This window comes from Panulirus ornatus, chromosome 49 (genome assembly GCF_036320965.1).
Source record: "Panulirus ornatus isolate Po-2019 chromosome 49, ASM3632096v1, whole genome shotgun sequence".
Classification (NCBI taxonomy): domain Eukaryota; kingdom Metazoa; phylum Arthropoda; class Malacostraca; order Decapoda; family Palinuridae; genus Panulirus; species Panulirus ornatus.
This window is the reverse complement of record NC_092272.1, coordinates 4656471-4673128: the sequence shown is the minus strand read 5'-3', so window position 1 is coordinate 4673128 and position 16658 is coordinate 4656471. Positions and strand designations below refer to the sequence as shown.

The 16658-nt window shown below is 41.8% G+C and overlaps 1 protein-coding gene across 12 annotated transcripts in view; it reads right to left on the bottom strand.

Moving 5' to 3' along the window:
- Positions 1-16658, bottom strand: part of nolo (no long nerve cord) — a 372128-nt gene that overhangs the window by 59845 nt on the left and 295625 nt on the right. For all 12 annotated transcript variants that reach the window (XM_071690856.1, XM_071690859.1, XM_071690862.1 and 9 more), the window contains 5 exons: positions 10990-11181; positions 9472-9980; positions 4886-5073; positions 1844-1999; positions 1447-1686 (listed from right to left, as the gene is read on the bottom strand). In XM_071690856.1, coding sequence (XP_071546957.1) covers positions 1447-1686; positions 1844-1999; positions 4886-5073; positions 9472-9980; positions 10990-11181 — 1285 coding nt within the window. The remainder of the gene's footprint in view (positions 1-1446; positions 1687-1843; positions 2000-4885; positions 5074-9471; positions 9981-10989; positions 11182-16658) is intronic.

Genomic DNA, 16658 nt, shown 5'->3' with positions numbered 1-16658 from the left:
TTGACTTGTCCCTCAACCCTACTGTACCTAATAACCTTGCTCTTATTCACATTTACTCTCAGCTTTCTTCTTTCACACACTTTACCAAACTCAGTCACCAGCTTCTGCAGTTTCTCACATGAATCAGCCACCGCGCTGTATCACCAGCGAACAACAACTGACTCACTTCCCAAGCCCTCTCATCCACAACAGACTGCATACTTGCCCCTCTCCAAACCTCTTGCATTCACCTCCCTAACAACCCCATCCATAAACAAATTAAACAACCATGGAGACATCACACACTCCTGTCGCAAACCTACATTCACTGAGAACCAATCACCATCCTCTCTTCCTACACGTACACATGCCTTACATCCTCGATAAAAACTTTTCACTGCTTCTAACAACTTGCCTCCCACACCATATATTCTTAATACCTTCCACAGAGCATCTCTATCAACTGCCTTCTCCAGATCCATAAATGCTACATACAAATCCATTTGTTTTTCTAAGAATTTCTCACATACATACTTCAAAGCAAATGCCTGATCCACACATCCTCTACCACTTCTGAAACCACACTACTCTTCCCCAATCTGATGCTCTGTACACGCCTTCACCCTCTCAATCAATACCCTCCCGTATAATTTCCCAGGAATACTCAACTAACTTATACCTCTGTAATTTGAACACTCACCTTATCCCCTTTGCCTTTGCACAATGGCACTATGCATGCATTCAGCCAATCCTCAGGCCTCCTCTGTTCCTCCTTTTGGGAAAGTCAAAACTGGAGGGAAGGATTTCCAGTCCCCCTCCCTATTTAGTCACCTTTTACAACACGCAGGGAATACATAAGAAAGAAATTTGTCCTATACACATCTAGATAGCATGGGCAAACCCCACTATGCAATCCCCCTTAACCACATAGCACACCCCTCTCCCTTTAATTGATGGTTAGGCCAGTGTGTTGTCTATGATGGGAGACACCAGATGGTACTTCTATTGTGATGGGATTTAAATAACATTATTAATTACTGGCACCAGATAAGATGGAATGTCTCCATGAAACATGTTATGTCAAATGTAGAGAAAAATTACATGTTAAATAAAATTATATGAACTCCTACTGAAGTATGATTTCACAGGAAACAGCATGACCACCCCCATGACAGGGAGGTAGCACCAGGAAACATATGAAGAGAGGCCATATCCATTCACATCTATCCTTTAGCCATCATGTTTTACACGCCGAAACCACAGCTCCATATCTACATCCAGGCACCACAGACCTTTCCATGGTTTACCCTGGACGTTTCACATGCCATGGTTCAGTCCACTGACGGCACATCAACCCCAGTATACCACATCGTTCCAATTCACTCTATTCTGTGCACGCCTTTCACCCTCCTGCATGTTCAGGCCCCAATAGCTCAAAATCTATTTCACTATAATTACTTCACCTACCTTTAGTGTAAACTTCTTCATAAATTTACTCTGGACGTAGTTTTGGTACACCTGTGACTTAATGACAGAATTTCTTGATTCTTCCTCTCCCTGGCATTCTCTTCGGTTGCACTTCCTGAAGGTACGTGGCTGGTGAGAAGGGCAATCTCTACTAAGTCTTTCTTCTATCTGCCCTTGTGCCATAGTCTGCTGGCACTTCACCTCTCGTCTTTTTATTCCTCCACCACATGGAGCTGAACACTAAATGAGTAAATCACATGTGAATGAATTGTGAACTCAGTGATCAACATGTAAATATGTATTTCAAGAAGTTTCCTAGCCTGAACTTTTTATCACACTATAAACAAGAAATGCAATGCAATTACACTAAAGAAAAACAGCACACAGTACCATTTACCTTTGACCACCGTCCTGGTACCCACTCAGGTGGACAGTCCATAAAATTGCAGTGCTGTTGCCTACGATGTGGTGGTTGTGGACAAAGGTTATCAGGAACTTCTACAGTATTGGTCCCTCCTCTAGTTACCTCATGGATGCACTTCACCTCTCGTGTCTGACCAGGATAATACTTATCAATATTTATATTACACAAACTTACACAAACTCATGTTCCATCATCTTAAGACTGTCATTTTATTTGCACAAACATTCCTTGATTCATGCTCATTCTATTTATACTGCGCTGATTTAATACCAGTAACAAAATTTGAATTCTTTTTCATGTATGCATTGCAGTTTTCATGTTTACATTTTTTTCATGTGGCAAATAGCCCTGGAAACTACTTTAACCCTTGTGCTGTGACAAGTCAGTACACAGGCCGATAATGAAGGCTGCAATGTGCCAGCAAGCTACCAAAATTTTGAAAGTTTTTAAACAGCACCTAATGTTGTATTCACAAGTTGTCCTCCACAAGCACATAGGTCCCCCCTAAAACAATCCCACATAACCAGACTTCATTTGCAAAGCTCAGTACAGACATAAAAGTCTTGGAGGAAGTGTGTTTGTCTCCATGTCCAAATAACCTTGAACCATCAACTTTGTGCAGTACAGGAAGTGGATGCAGTGAACTTAGTGCAAAGAAAAGACATACCTTGAAGTTAAAGCTTGAAAAAGATTATTCAAGTAGTAATAAGGACAACAATTAACCTACACAGACACTGTGCTTCTATTTGTGATGGGAGTTCCAGTAAACATATGTAACCTGCAACCTAGCTCACTTATTCAGGCTTGCCCACCAGCTAAACAAATTAGTCTACCAAAATTTTGGCCCCCCTTTAAGTTTTTACTGATGATATTTGATAAAAATGGGTTGATTCATCATCAACGAAGTCTGAGACCTGGGATTATGATTCTAACTGTGAATGATATGCAATGGAGGAGGCGGTGACAGAAGTAAGTGAAGGAAGTGGAGACAAAGAGGGTGAGGAGACCAACAGCTACCATGTAATGCCACGCTGTCTCCCTGCGGTCTGAAAGTACAGACTTTCGACCAGATATCCATGGTCTTGAGGTGTAGGAATGTGGTGTTACTAATGATTCGCCTTATGGTGATGAGGCTATGGAAACATAACTTCTACTTTCTAGGATCAGGAGTTTATGGCACTGATCGTCACTGAAACAAATGAATATCCCACATTCATGACTGAAAATTACTTATTCGTGCCTCAATCAAATGTACACCACTGGGTTGATATGTGTGTAGAGATCTTTGTATTTTTTGGTCTAATCTTGTTGATGGCACTCATTAAAAAAAATTCTCCTGAATGATCCCCTCATTAGCACACCAATATCTGCTATATATTTAACATCACTCTTTGTCATGGTCATCCCCTTGATGGGAGTTCCCAGATGAAATGGGTGTCAGAGACACAGATAGGTCGTAGTGAAAGTGTTAGTGATTACATCTGCCTATCCTCACCGCAAGTTTATGTACCAACCACTATCCCTCCATTTGTCCCATTTCCCACTACTACAAACTAAACAATCTGCCTGGTCTACCACCAAGATGTTAACTTCAGCTCTTCACCACTGTTCAACCAAAGCATATATTCATTAATGCTTTCATTTCGATGTAAAGAACAAATGAGTGAAAATCACAATGAAATAGTGACATCTGCCACCCCTCACCCCATGTTTATATACCTACCATTAACCCTCCACTGGTCCACTCCCCCAAAACTACATGCTATATTGTCTACCACGATGATAACTTCACCTCTTCACCATAGATAAACCTTGGTAGATAAATCATATATTCTTTTGTTTCCATTAGCCTGTATGTATGTCTTTATTTCTGTTCAACATCTGTTCCCTTTGGGAACTCCCTTGTGGGGGTGGCAACAGCAAGTCTCCAAAACAGGAGAACTCCAGTGCCATTTCTTAGCCTTCATGCCTCACTCTTTAACAGGTCACTGGCAGAGGGCAACTCTAGTGCTACCTAGTGTGTCTACTACCTTTACCTAATGCTTTCAACTAATGTTCGTCTATTACCTAATGTGTCTACTACCTTTACCTAATGCTTTCAACTAATGTTCGTAACTACTACTTCTACCTAATGCTTGTCTAATGTTCCTGACTACCACTTCTATCTGTTACTCCTACCATTTTACCAAAAGGCATGGCTAACACACAGCACTCACCAAAAAGAAATCTGGAGTTAGGAAGAATGAGTTATGTTTTTAGTGTTCAAGTGTTACATGTGACAAAGAAAGATTGTATATTTGTGCACAGAATGCCAGCAGTCCACGTGTGGGTGAAGCAGAGAGAAAAGATAGCTACCTGTGTCAAAGAAGCTTAACTTGACAACCACTGAAAACTGGTTCACTACACAGCAGTCACTGACCCTCCTGATACCCAGGCTGGTAGTACTGGTAATATGCCTACCAACTACACATCTTTAATATGAATAACATTTCATTTATAGGAAAGAATCTTCAATTTATGCTTTTTCAATACAAATTTGAGGTATGAATGCATTATGAACAAAAACTCAGGAATCCCTGTACTACAGCTCTCATATTTATCTTGCCTATCTCATGAGCCTTGCATGATAACAAATCTCACACATGACAAGCAATATTAATGGTGGATTTACGTCCTGACATTAACTTCAACTCTACGATCTCATCAAATACTTTTCATCATTATCATTAACTTAATGCCTATCTGCAAAGAGAGGATGTATGCTTTTGACAATAATTTATACACACCTGGAGTCCCCAGTCCCAGCCCTTTTGTAAAGGATATGGTGCCCAATTTCCTGGCACTGATTTGCTATCTTCCTAAACAAAACTTCAGTAATAATAAAAACTGTCTGCATCATCATTCTTAGATAAACTGAAGTTACCTTTTCTGACAATGTTATCTAATCATATGAATATTTAAGATACCAAAATACCAATCATATTTTTTTGTTCCTTATTTCAAATTAATGAGTACCTGTGTTCCTCCACCACATGGTTTACTGCATTCTCCAAACTCTGAAATATTCCATCGTGGAGGGCAGGGCTGGTCATTGCAGGTTCGTGTGATGATGTCTGGCCTATCTTGCGTACTACACAGCTTTGGCTTTACCAGTTCCTTATCTGAGATTCTGATGCAATGTACTTCTGACTCCTGTACTCCACCTATAGAGATAAAATTACTAAATATATATATGACTGTCAGTAAAAGCTAAAGAGATGATACTTGCATATGTGGGTTTTTAGCAGTATTCTGGTGAGTAGAACTGGTGTTGTATATAGCACGTCTGGCTTCAAACAATTTAGGTGTTATGCAAGAAACGTAATCTGTGGACATGTTGGTAAGGCAGCTGATTTTGTCAACAAGGGCTGAAGAAGATGGGATGCACTCCCAAATGTGGGGAAAGCATCTCATGTGAATGTAACTAGCATTCATAAAGGGTTAGCCCTGGAAATGTAATTTGGAGATAAACAAAGAAAAGAAAGCCAAATTTTCTGAAATGTTTACAGCAAGTTTGTACATGAGGTGATTTAAGGAAGACTAATTCATAGTTTACCTTGGAATGCAATTATCTGTAGAGAATGCCGTACATGCTGACACTTGAGTACTGACAAAGAACTGAATATTGTCATTAATAAGAAACGGTTAATAACCGAATTTTAAGTATTCAATGGTAAAAATGTTGGTTTCCTCACTGAGTGACGGCTAAGAAGACCTGAGGTGAATAGGGATATGAAGAGGGAAACAAGTGGCTTGAATGGTTGGTTCACTGTAAGTGAGATGGCACTGATACTTGAACAAAAACTAACAGGTGTAAGGACAGAATTCCAAGAGATTCCATACTAAATTAGAAAACAGTTAAGATTGCACAGTAAACTGTAAATTACTTCTTAGATGCTAAGGTTGGTTTCAACCCTTAAAGGGCAGTTCCCAAACTGTGTGCAGATGCCCAATGCATGTTGTACCTGCTAAACACGAGATTTATCAAGCATCACCTCTCTACAACCGTACCCCCTATCCATCTTGATTCAATGCCATCTACCTGTTCCAAAGGTCTTATACTGGTCAATACTCTTTGTTAGCTGCTTGCATGTGTTCCCATCATCAATGCTTGGACCCCTGACGTGTGCTTGGCAGATGTTTTTTATGGTTTCTTTATGGAGACCAGCCATCCTAATGTTGACCATTAAGATACCTTCTTCCTCTGAAAATCCTTCTGCCTTCAAAAGACAAGTCTACAAAGATCTGGGTAGGTCATGATCAGAACGTGTTTGGGAAAAAAAATGCTATTACTGTTTTTAGAACAATTTGGAAAGGTCTTTGGCCGTGTTTCTCCACAAATTATGTTTCTCATCTTTTCCTTGAAAATGAAACCCCAATTCATAAAACTGTGTATATGGGAAAAGTAGTTTTTTATTAATCAAGGGTTTCCTGTATATCATAAAAAGACTCAATCTCATCCACTAAGGTCACTGTGTGAAGGAGTTAAGATTGAAAGGATTTAGCTTCGTGTCAAGCTTTAAACATCTATAGAGTGCTTTGTTTCAGAGGCCCAAAAACATTCGATATTGAATATTGTGTGCACATTCTGCTATTTGTGGAAGACAATTTAAATGGGGGCCATAATGAAAGGGCTAAATACATTGTGTTATGATTTTGAAGAATAGTAATATCCCTAAGAACTGTATAGCATAATGTTGAAAGCCACTAGATTTAATTCTTTTTTCTTTCAAACTATTTGCCATTTCCTGCATTAGCAAGGTAGAGTTAAGAACAGAGAACTGAGCCTTTGAGGGAATATCCTCACTTGGCCCCCTTCTCTGTTCCATCTTTTGGAAAATTAAAAAAAAAGACGAGAGGGGGAGGATTTCCAGCCCCCCGCTCCCTCCCCTTTTAGTCGCCTTCTACGACACGCAGGGAATACATGGGAAGTATTCTTTCTCCCCTATACCCAGATTTGATTCAATTAACAATATTCTAAATGAATTCTAAGACTATGGACTTCCATGGTGTAGAAGTTAGCATTCCTGACTGACACATTCGCAGGACACCGAGGGTAAAGCACGGAGGTTCGAATCCTGGTTGCAGCAACTGGTCCACAGTCAACCCAGCTGTTCATCCACCCTTAGTGGTCAGTCAATAAAATGGTTACATGGTTCAGGCTAGGGGAGAAAGAATACTTCCCACACATTCCCTGCATGTTGTAGAAGGCAAATAAATGGGGAAGGAGTGGGGTGCTAGAAATCCTCCCCTTCAGTTTTACTATTCCCAATGAAGGAACAGAGAAGGAGGCCAAGTGAGGGGTTCTTCTGGAATGCTACCTTGCTAACAAGGGAAATGGCAAAGTGTCAAAAAAAAAAAGAAATATTATACTTGATCGCTATTTTCCATGTTAGAGAGATAACTCCAGGAAATAGAAGACCCATCCACTCACATACATATATATATATACATACATGTATGTACATATATGCACATACACAGGTATGAGTAAGTGCATATGTATAAGCATGTATATTTGGGCCATTCTTTGTCTGTTTCCTTGCGCTACCTCACTGACACAGGAAACAGCTGTTAAGTATAATATATAATAATAAGTATAATATGTAGCATTTATGGATCTGGAGAAGGCATATGATAAAGTTGATAGAGATGCTCTGTGTAAGGTATTAAGAATATATGGTGTGGGAGGCAAGTTGTTAGAAGCAGTGAAAAGTTTTTATCGAGGATGTAAGGCATGTGTACATGTAGAAAGAGAGGAAAGTGATTGGTTCTCAGTGAATGTAGGTTTGCGGCAGGGGTGTGTGATGCCTCCATGGTTGTTTAATTTGTATATGGATGGGGTTGTTAGGGAGGTGAATGCAAGAGTTTTGGAAAGAGGGGCAAGTATGCAGTCTGTTGTGGATGAGAGAGCTTGGGAAGTGAGTCAGTTATTGTTCGCTGATATACAGCGCTAGTGGCTGATTCATGTGAGAAACTGCAGAAGCTGGTGACTGAGTTTGGTAAAGTGTATGAAATAAGAAAGTTGAGAGTAAATGTGAATAAGAGCAAGGCTATTAGGTACAGTGGGGTTGAGGGTCAAGTCAATTTGGAGGTAAGTTTGAATGGAGAAAAACTGGAGGAAGTGAAGTGTTTTAGATATCTGGGAGTGGATTTGGCAGTAGATGGAACCATGGAAGCGGAAGTGAGTCATAGGGTGGGGGAGGGGGCAAAATTCTGGAGGCGTTGAAGAATGTGTGGAAGTCGAGAACTTTATCTTGGAAAGCAAAAATGGGTATGTTTGAAGGAATAGTGGTTCCAACAGTGTTGTATGGTTGCGAGGCGTGGGGTATGGATAGAGTTGTGCGCAGGAGGGTGGATGTGCTGGAAATGAGATGTTTGAGGACAATATGTGGTGTAAGGTGGTTTGATCGAGTAAGTAATGTAAGGGTAAGAGAGATGTGTGGTAATAAAAAGAGTGTGGCTGAGAGAGCAGAAGAGAGTGTTTTGAAATGGTTTGGTCACATGGAGAGAATGAGTGAGGAGAGATTGACAAAGAGGATATATGTGTCAAAGGTGGAGGGAATGAGGAGAAGTGGGAGACCAAATTGGAGGTGGAAGTATGGAGTGAAACAGATTTGAGTGATCGGGGCCTGAACATGCAGGAGGGTGAAAGGCGTGCAAGGAATATAGTGAATTGGAACGATGTGGTATACCGGGGTCGATGTGCTGTCAATGGATTGAATCAGGGCATGTGAAGCGTCTGGGGTAAACCATGGAAAGTTCTGTGGGGCCTGGATGTGGAAAGGGAGCTGTGGTTTCAGTGCATTATTACATGACAGCTAGAGACTGAGTGTGAACGAATGTAGGCTTTATCGTCTTTTCCTAGCGCTACCTCGCACACATGAGGGGGGAGGGGGTTGTTATTTCATGTGTGGCAGGGGTGGCGATGGGAATTAACAAAGGCAGACAGTATGAATTATGTACATGTGTATATATGTATATGTCTGTGTGTGTATATATATGTATACGTTGAGATGTATAGGTATGTATATTTGCATGTGGGGACGTGTATGTATATACATGTGTATGTGGGTGGGTTGGGCCATTCTTTCGTCTGTTTCCTTGCGCTACCTCGCTAACGCGGGAGACAGCAACAAAGCAAAATAAAATAAAAAATAAAATGTATATATTTGTATATGTTGATATGTATATGTGCGTGTATGGGCGTTTATGTATATATGTATGTGTATATGAGTGGATGGCCTGTTCTTCATCTGTTTCCTAGTACTACCTTGCTGATGAGGGAAACAACGATTAAGTATAATAATAATAAAAATAATATATATAATATGCACATGTACATATTCATACTTGCCCGCCTTCATCTATTCCCAATGCTACCCAACCCCACAGGAAACAGCACTGCCACCCCTTGTGTCAGTGAGGTAGTGTGAGGAAACAGATGAAGAGAGGCCACATCCACTCACACCCAAACACAAGATGTCATGTGTAATGGCTAGATTAGGGCCTCAGTGGCCCCTGTTGTCTACATTAAAAAAAAAAAAGAAGAAAATTCTTACCAAGACAAGATGCACTACAGGGACCAAAGCCTAAAGTGGTCCACTTGTAGATATGGTCAATTTTGGACACCTCGGTGATGTGGTAAGATCCAGGATATTCTTTGTCATCACCACCCATGTTAATTTCTATGGAGTTCATCTCAGAATGTTGTGAATTGGGAGATTTGCCATGGTTCACTTCATAAGAGTCATACTGGTCATGGGCATCAATCTCACCAGTATAAAGAAGCAAGGGATCACTTGGAGGTCGAAGATCACCTGGTGCCTCATATGAATGAAGACCTGGATGAGGTTCATTGTAAGCCTGAGCCTGAGGAACTGGTAAATCAGAATCATGATCATAATTCTTGCCCCCTCCTGAATCCAAATCTTCATTCACTAATCTTGGTAGGAAAGGTGTCTCATGGATTTTGTGGTCAATATTTGAATCATCATCATGGGCGTCTTCTAAACTCACAATGGGAGGTTCCTGTGCTGCATCACTGGCCTCACCAGCAGGATATTCATGTCTGAAATGTATGTGTTGCATTAATTTCAAAAATTTGAAGTATATAATACATTTTGTTATAAACAGAAATGATTATCTAATTGAACAGCAATTCATATTCGAACATAACTATTTCAAAGATAAAATGTACTATATTATTATCTAGCTGAATATCTCTCTTGTAACTAGCACTGGGATTAGACTGACCTAGTAATGAGATTATGAAGGGAGGGAGGGACTGTCCCGTTCATGGGAGTATAGCAGGTGGGACACTGTCCTCTTCATGGAAGTAAAGATGGAGGGAAGGTGGGAGGCAGGGAGGGGATGCATTGTTCAAGGGAGTATGGAGCTGGGGACAGATAGTCCTATTCATATGAAAAGGGTGGGAGAGAGAGGCTGTCTTCTTAATGAAAGCTGGTAATAATTTTCTAATTATCATGTACCTGGAAATATAATGGGAGAGAGAAAATCTCACACTCAGTGGAGCAGAGAATAAGGGAAAGAAAAATCCTAGTCATGGGAGGCAAGAGAAAAACAGAGAGGGTGAAAGGGATTATCTCAGTAATGAATAAGAAAATAACTGTCAAGGGAGTAAAGAATAAGAAGGGTAGCCCATCATGGTTATCAGAAAAAGGAGGAAAAGATGAAGAGTCCAGTTCCTGGAAACAGGAATGGAAGGAATAATGTGAATAATGAACATGAAGCGTACTTGACAGAAAGAAACTAATAAGTTCTCAAGAATGAATTAGAAAGGGCTGTTCCCTTTTAACAGAATAAAAGGAAGACACTATCTAGTGAAGTGAGGCAAGGGATGGTGAATGAAGAGACAGATGGTTCACATCAAGGACCTATGGTGTAAGAGACAAAAACACAGAAAAAGGAGGTTAGTTTGGTACAGGATGGGGAAGGAATTCTGACCAAAAGAGCAGGAAGCATGTGAAACTTTGTCATGAGAGTACAAATGGAGTGACTGTCCTGTTTGTGGGAGCACTAAGGACTGTTCTGGGGTTATAGGAGAGTAAGGATCTCACTTAATCATGGCATGTGAGCAGGGAGGGAGAACGCAGCGCTGTGTGTGAGGTGGCTTGACGGTGGGGCATTGGCTATCTGGAAGCTCAGCCACAGTGCGAGAGAATTCCAAGAAGATCTTGCATGTGACACTGCGGGTCCTCATTCCCTCACCACAGGAGACACTGCAGCTACTCCAGTTTCCCTTCATGTACCTGTATGTGAAATTCCATGTGAAAACTAGCACATAACAGACTCCAAAATTCACCATATTTCTTTCTAACCAGTAATCAAGTAATTAAATTTTAAATCCCTATTAATACATTTATTGTAGTACAGACACCAAAATCATGCCTGGTAGATCTTGAATATCCTAACTTTGATGCCATTTGGTTCAAATGGCATTAAAGTTAGGATATCAGTAAATTTTTGAATAAAAAGATATTTTGGAAGGAGGTAAATAAAGTGTGTAAGACAAGAGAACAAATGGGAACATCGGTGAAGGAGGTTAATGGGGAGGTAATAACAAGTAGTGGTGATGGGAGAAGGAGATGAAGTGAGTATTTTGAAGGTTTATGAATGTGTTAGGTGATAGAGTGGCAGATATAGGGTGTTTTGGTTGAGGTGGTGTGTAAGGTGAGAGGGTCAGGGAGAATGATTTGGTAAACAGAGAAGAGGTAGTGAAAGCTTTGCAGAAGATGAAAGCCGACAAGATGGCGGGTTTGGATAGTATTGCAGAGGAATTTATCAAAAAAGGGGGTGACTGTGTTGTTGATTGGTTGGTAAGGATATTTAATGTATGTATGGTTCATGGTGAAGTGCCTCGGGATTGGCGGAATGCATGCATAGTGCCACTGTACAAAGGCAAAGGGGATAAAGGTGAGTGTTCAAATTACAGAGGTATAAGTTTGTTGGGTATTCCTGCGAAATTATATGAGAGGGTAGTGATCAAGAGGGTGAAGGCATGTACAGAGCAACAGATTGGGGAAGAGCAGTGTGGTATCAGAAGTGGTAGAGGATGTGTGGATCAGGCATTTGCTTTGAAGAATGTAAGTGAGAAATACTTAGAAAAACAAATGGATTTGTATGCAGCATTTATGGATCTGGAGAACGTATATGATAGAGTTGATAGAGATGCTCTGTGGAAGGTATTAAGAATATATGGTGAGGGCGGCAAGTTGCTAGAAGCAGTGAAAAGTTTTCATCGAGGATGTAAGGCATGTGTACAAGTAGGAAGAGAGGAAAGTGACTGGTTCTCAGTATATGTCAGTTTGCGGCAGGGGTGCGTGATGTCTCCATGGTTGTTTAATTTGTTTATGGATGGGGTTGATAGGGAGGTGAATGCAAGAGTTTAGGAGAGAGGGGCAAGTATGTGGTCTGTTGTGGATGAAAGGGCTTGGGAAGTGAGTCAGTTGTTGTTTGCTGATGATACAGCGCTGGTGGCTGATTCGGGTGAGAAACTGCAGAAGCTGGTGACTGAGTTTGGTAAAGTGTGTGAAAGAAGAAAGCTGAGAGTAAATGTGAATAAGAGCAAGGCTATTAGGTACAGTAGGGTTGAGGGACAAGTCAACTGGGAGGTAAGTTTGAATGGAGAAAAACTGGAGGAAGTAAAGTGTTTTAGATATTTGGGAGTGGATTTGGCAGCGGATGGAACAATGGAAGCGGAAGTGAGTCACAGGGGGCCGAAAGTTCTGGGAGCATTAAAAATGTGTGGGAGGCGAGAACATTATCTTGGAAAGCATGTATGTTTGAAGGAATAGTGGTTCCAACAATGTTATATGGTTGCAAGGCGTGTGTTATAGATAGGGTTGTGCGGAGGAGGGTAGATGTGTTGGAAATGAGATCTTTGAGAACAAATGTGGTGTGAGGTGGTTTGATTGACTAAGTAATGAAAGGGTAAGAGAGATGTGTGGCAATAAAAAGAGTGTGGTTGAGAGAACAGAAGAGGGTGTTTTGAAATGGTTTGGTCACATGGAGAGAATGAGTGAGGAAAGATTGACAGAGGGTATATGTGTCAGAGGTGAGGGGAATGAGAAGTGGGAGACCAAACTGGAGGTGGAAGGATGGAGTGAAAAAGATTTTGAGCAACTGGGGCCTGAACATGCAGGAGGGTGAATGGCTTGCAAGGAGTAGAATGAATTGGAACAATGTGGTATAACTAGGTCGATGTGTCAATGGATTGAACCAGGGCTTGTGAAGCGTCTGGGGTAAACCATGGAAAGTTTTGTGGAGCCTGGATGTGGAAAGGAAGCTGTGGTTTCGGTGCATTACACATGACAGCTAGAGACTGAGTGTGAACGAATATGGCCTTTGTGGTCTTTTCCTGGCGCTACCTCGCGCGTGTGCGGGGGGGGGGGGGGGGGGGGGGTTCATTTCATGTGTGGCGGGGTGGCGACGAAGATGAATAAAGGCAACAAGCATAAATTATGTACGTGTGTGTATCTGTATATGTCTGTGTATGTATATATATGTATACGTCGAAATGTACAGGTATGTATAAGTGCGTGTGTGGACGTGTATGTATATGCATGTTAGGCTATTCTTTCGTCTGTTTCTTGCGCTACTTCGCTAACGCGGGAGACAGCGACAAAGTAAAATAAACAATAAAAAAACAATATTATTTCAAAATCTGTCTACCCTCCATTCCCTTGCTTTTATGTTTTGTTTACTTCCCCCTAGTTCCTCTATGTACAATTCTTTGACTATGACTTCTTGCCACGAAGCTCTGCACTCTTATTTACATGTACTTAGCACTGATTTGTCACACCTAATGAATATCCCACTGAATTCCACCTTGCCTTTAAGATTCTTAGGTTTCTAAATGCTTCCTGGCTTGATGGTTGTCAGTCAAACATAGTAATAAGTACTATGTGCTAGCCCAACCATTCTGGTAAAATGTAGATATAAGGCAGTTTAGACCAGCATTTGATTCTAGTTTGACATCACGAATGGGATTGCAAATACACTTCAATCTTGCTCAATGATAGAGAAAAAAAAAACTGATTTTCAGATTAAAGTCAGACTGCTTCCATGGCCTTGGCAACAACAATATGAGGATCTTGGCGAGATGCGAAAGTCAATGGACTTGGCAACGTCTGCCAACAACACAGCTGAAAAGTGATATGAGGTAATGGCTGACACATAACACAGGACGGGTGATCAACATTTCAAGACAACAATGACTCAGCAGGACTCTCCTGATTTGCATTGTATGCTAACGTTTCCTGAGAGGGAGGGATGAAATGGACACCTCTTCCTTCGTATCCAACCCTGCTCCAATTTCCTCTGGTATTCAAAACTCTTTCCCATAAACAATCGTACACATCCCTTTCTAAACATGCATGTTTAAGAAACATCTTGGTAACCAAATGAGAATAATGAATATTCTCATTTGGTTACCAATATGTTTCTATACATTCCAACACGTTTAATATACGTTCTTAGTTTGTTGAGTAACATAGCCTACCAAGAGATAGTCGGATCATAAACCAAAAACCTGATTAGGTTCTATGAAACCCATTCATCACGACCTGTAGAATTCTCTGATGGTGACTGAAAACCCGTTATGTCAAGGAGTCTGGCCACCTCGATAAAGATCTATGTAGTTCATTAACCAAGACACCTTCCAATAACTTATGATTCATGAATCACACATATTTTTCAAATTTCACTACCATCATTCTACCTTTTACAAAAGTCTGCAAGGAGTCGCACAATGGTAAACAATTTTCCTAATAAGGTTAAGATAATACTGGCTTGGGGTGATCTACGTAAAATAAACATCAAGTTCTCTTCTGTGCAGATAACCAATATCCCTTTTTCTCATTTACTCTTTCCTTAATTCTCATGAGTCAGTTTCCACAGAGAACTTCTATGTAAGCCTTCTGTTAATCAGAGGTGGCTGAGTGCATACCACTACCACCTCCTCCTCTGGGTCTAACGAGGAACCCAACCCATCACACAGTTACTGAGCGAGTTTGCACCTCGAGTGTTCAATAATCCAACGTCGACTTCTTTCCTTCCGCAACCAGACTCTGGGATTCATTACACTACTACATTAAGCTGAGCCTGAGGTGCTGGTGTATTGTCACATGAAGTTTTATCTCAATTTATTTTTTCTGAAGCTCGACCTTAAGACGGGCACCAATATCCGTGAACGGAGAAAGAAAAATGAAAGATTAGTCAATTGCTCACAAATCAAATATCCTGGAGGTACAAGAAACAAGAAAAAAAAAAACAAGTAAATTTTCCAATGTGAAACCGCCTTCCTAGATTTTTAATGTTTATGTGTGAGATGCAGAGAACAGCCCAGTGTTTCGATAATAATGATATCAATAATAATAATCTTTCATTGCTTTCGCGGACGATAATATGCCCCATTTCCCGGCGCTACTGCCCTCGGGATGTTTTTCAGAAGTCTTACGAGTACCTCTACACGTGAACATTACTGGAATCGGTGGCGGCGTCCGCATCCCTGGCCCGCGGCGGGAGACGTGACCTCGGCTGTCGTCCAAAGTGGTTCAGCCGCAGCTGGCGCCAGGCCTGGAGTCACAATTTGGGCGGGAGGGAGGGAGAGGGGAGGAGATGGGTCGGCGCGCCAGAGGAACGGGAGGGAGAGGGAGGGGGGGACGAATGATGCAAGGAAGGTGAGGGGCAAGGCAGGTGGCGGAGGTTCGGAAGTCTGCGGCAAAGGCTTAGCGACGCCTCGGTTGAGTCTAAGTTCTATGGAGATGGGGGTGGGAGATTGTTTGGGTGGAGGGCGGGAAATGAGGAGGAGTTAGGGAGGGGGTTGAGGGGAGACAGAGAGAGAGAGAGAGAGAGGGGGAACTCACTCGGGGAGGGAGGGAGGGGCCAGGCTGGCGCCAAGAGGCCGCAGGAAATGGTGCATCGCAGCTGCCAGTCGCCATGGAAACCAGGCCTCCTGGGACGGCGCCATCACCATTCAGCTCCTCACAACACTACACCACAGCGTGCCTCCTACAACACCACCACCTACTTACACCAACACCCTCTAACATTACTCCAACACCACCTATCTCTTCCAACACTAAATAGCTTCACTGTTATCTCCTCCAGTACTACTCCATCACCCTCTAACACCATCTACAACAATACTCCATCTCTCCTCCAACAAAACACCACCCACCTCTAACGCTACTTCATCTGCTACAACGGAGTATAATTCTTGTCTTCTGTATCGCCCTTAGCGTCTCAACACTTTGACACGTTGCTATACCCTCTCCAACTCACACCCTTCCTCTACCACCAGTAGTAACACGTAACCCTCCTGCATCTCCAGCACTATCTCGTGGCCTTACTCTCCAACAACGAAACAGCATCCAGATGTCTCCACACCATCGAAAGCAATGAATATTAATCCCTCCAACACTCCCAACCCCTCCAACATGTGTTCAATCTCCAACACCTGCCTTCCCCAGTCAATTTTTACAATATCAACTTCTTTCATTTCTTCAACACTTTCCTCCCTCAAGGTTCGTCCTCCAGCAGTCGGCCTTCCTCGTTTCCTCCAACAATTGCCGTCGACTCAAAGAACTTCAGATCCTGCATCCCACACCAGAACCGCCACCACCATCATCTCCAATCTTCCTTCAGCTGCTGAAAACGCCTTCCATTGTCTGCACCACGATGCAATTCAACCCTTAGCAACGGACCTTAATTTCTACCACAGGGT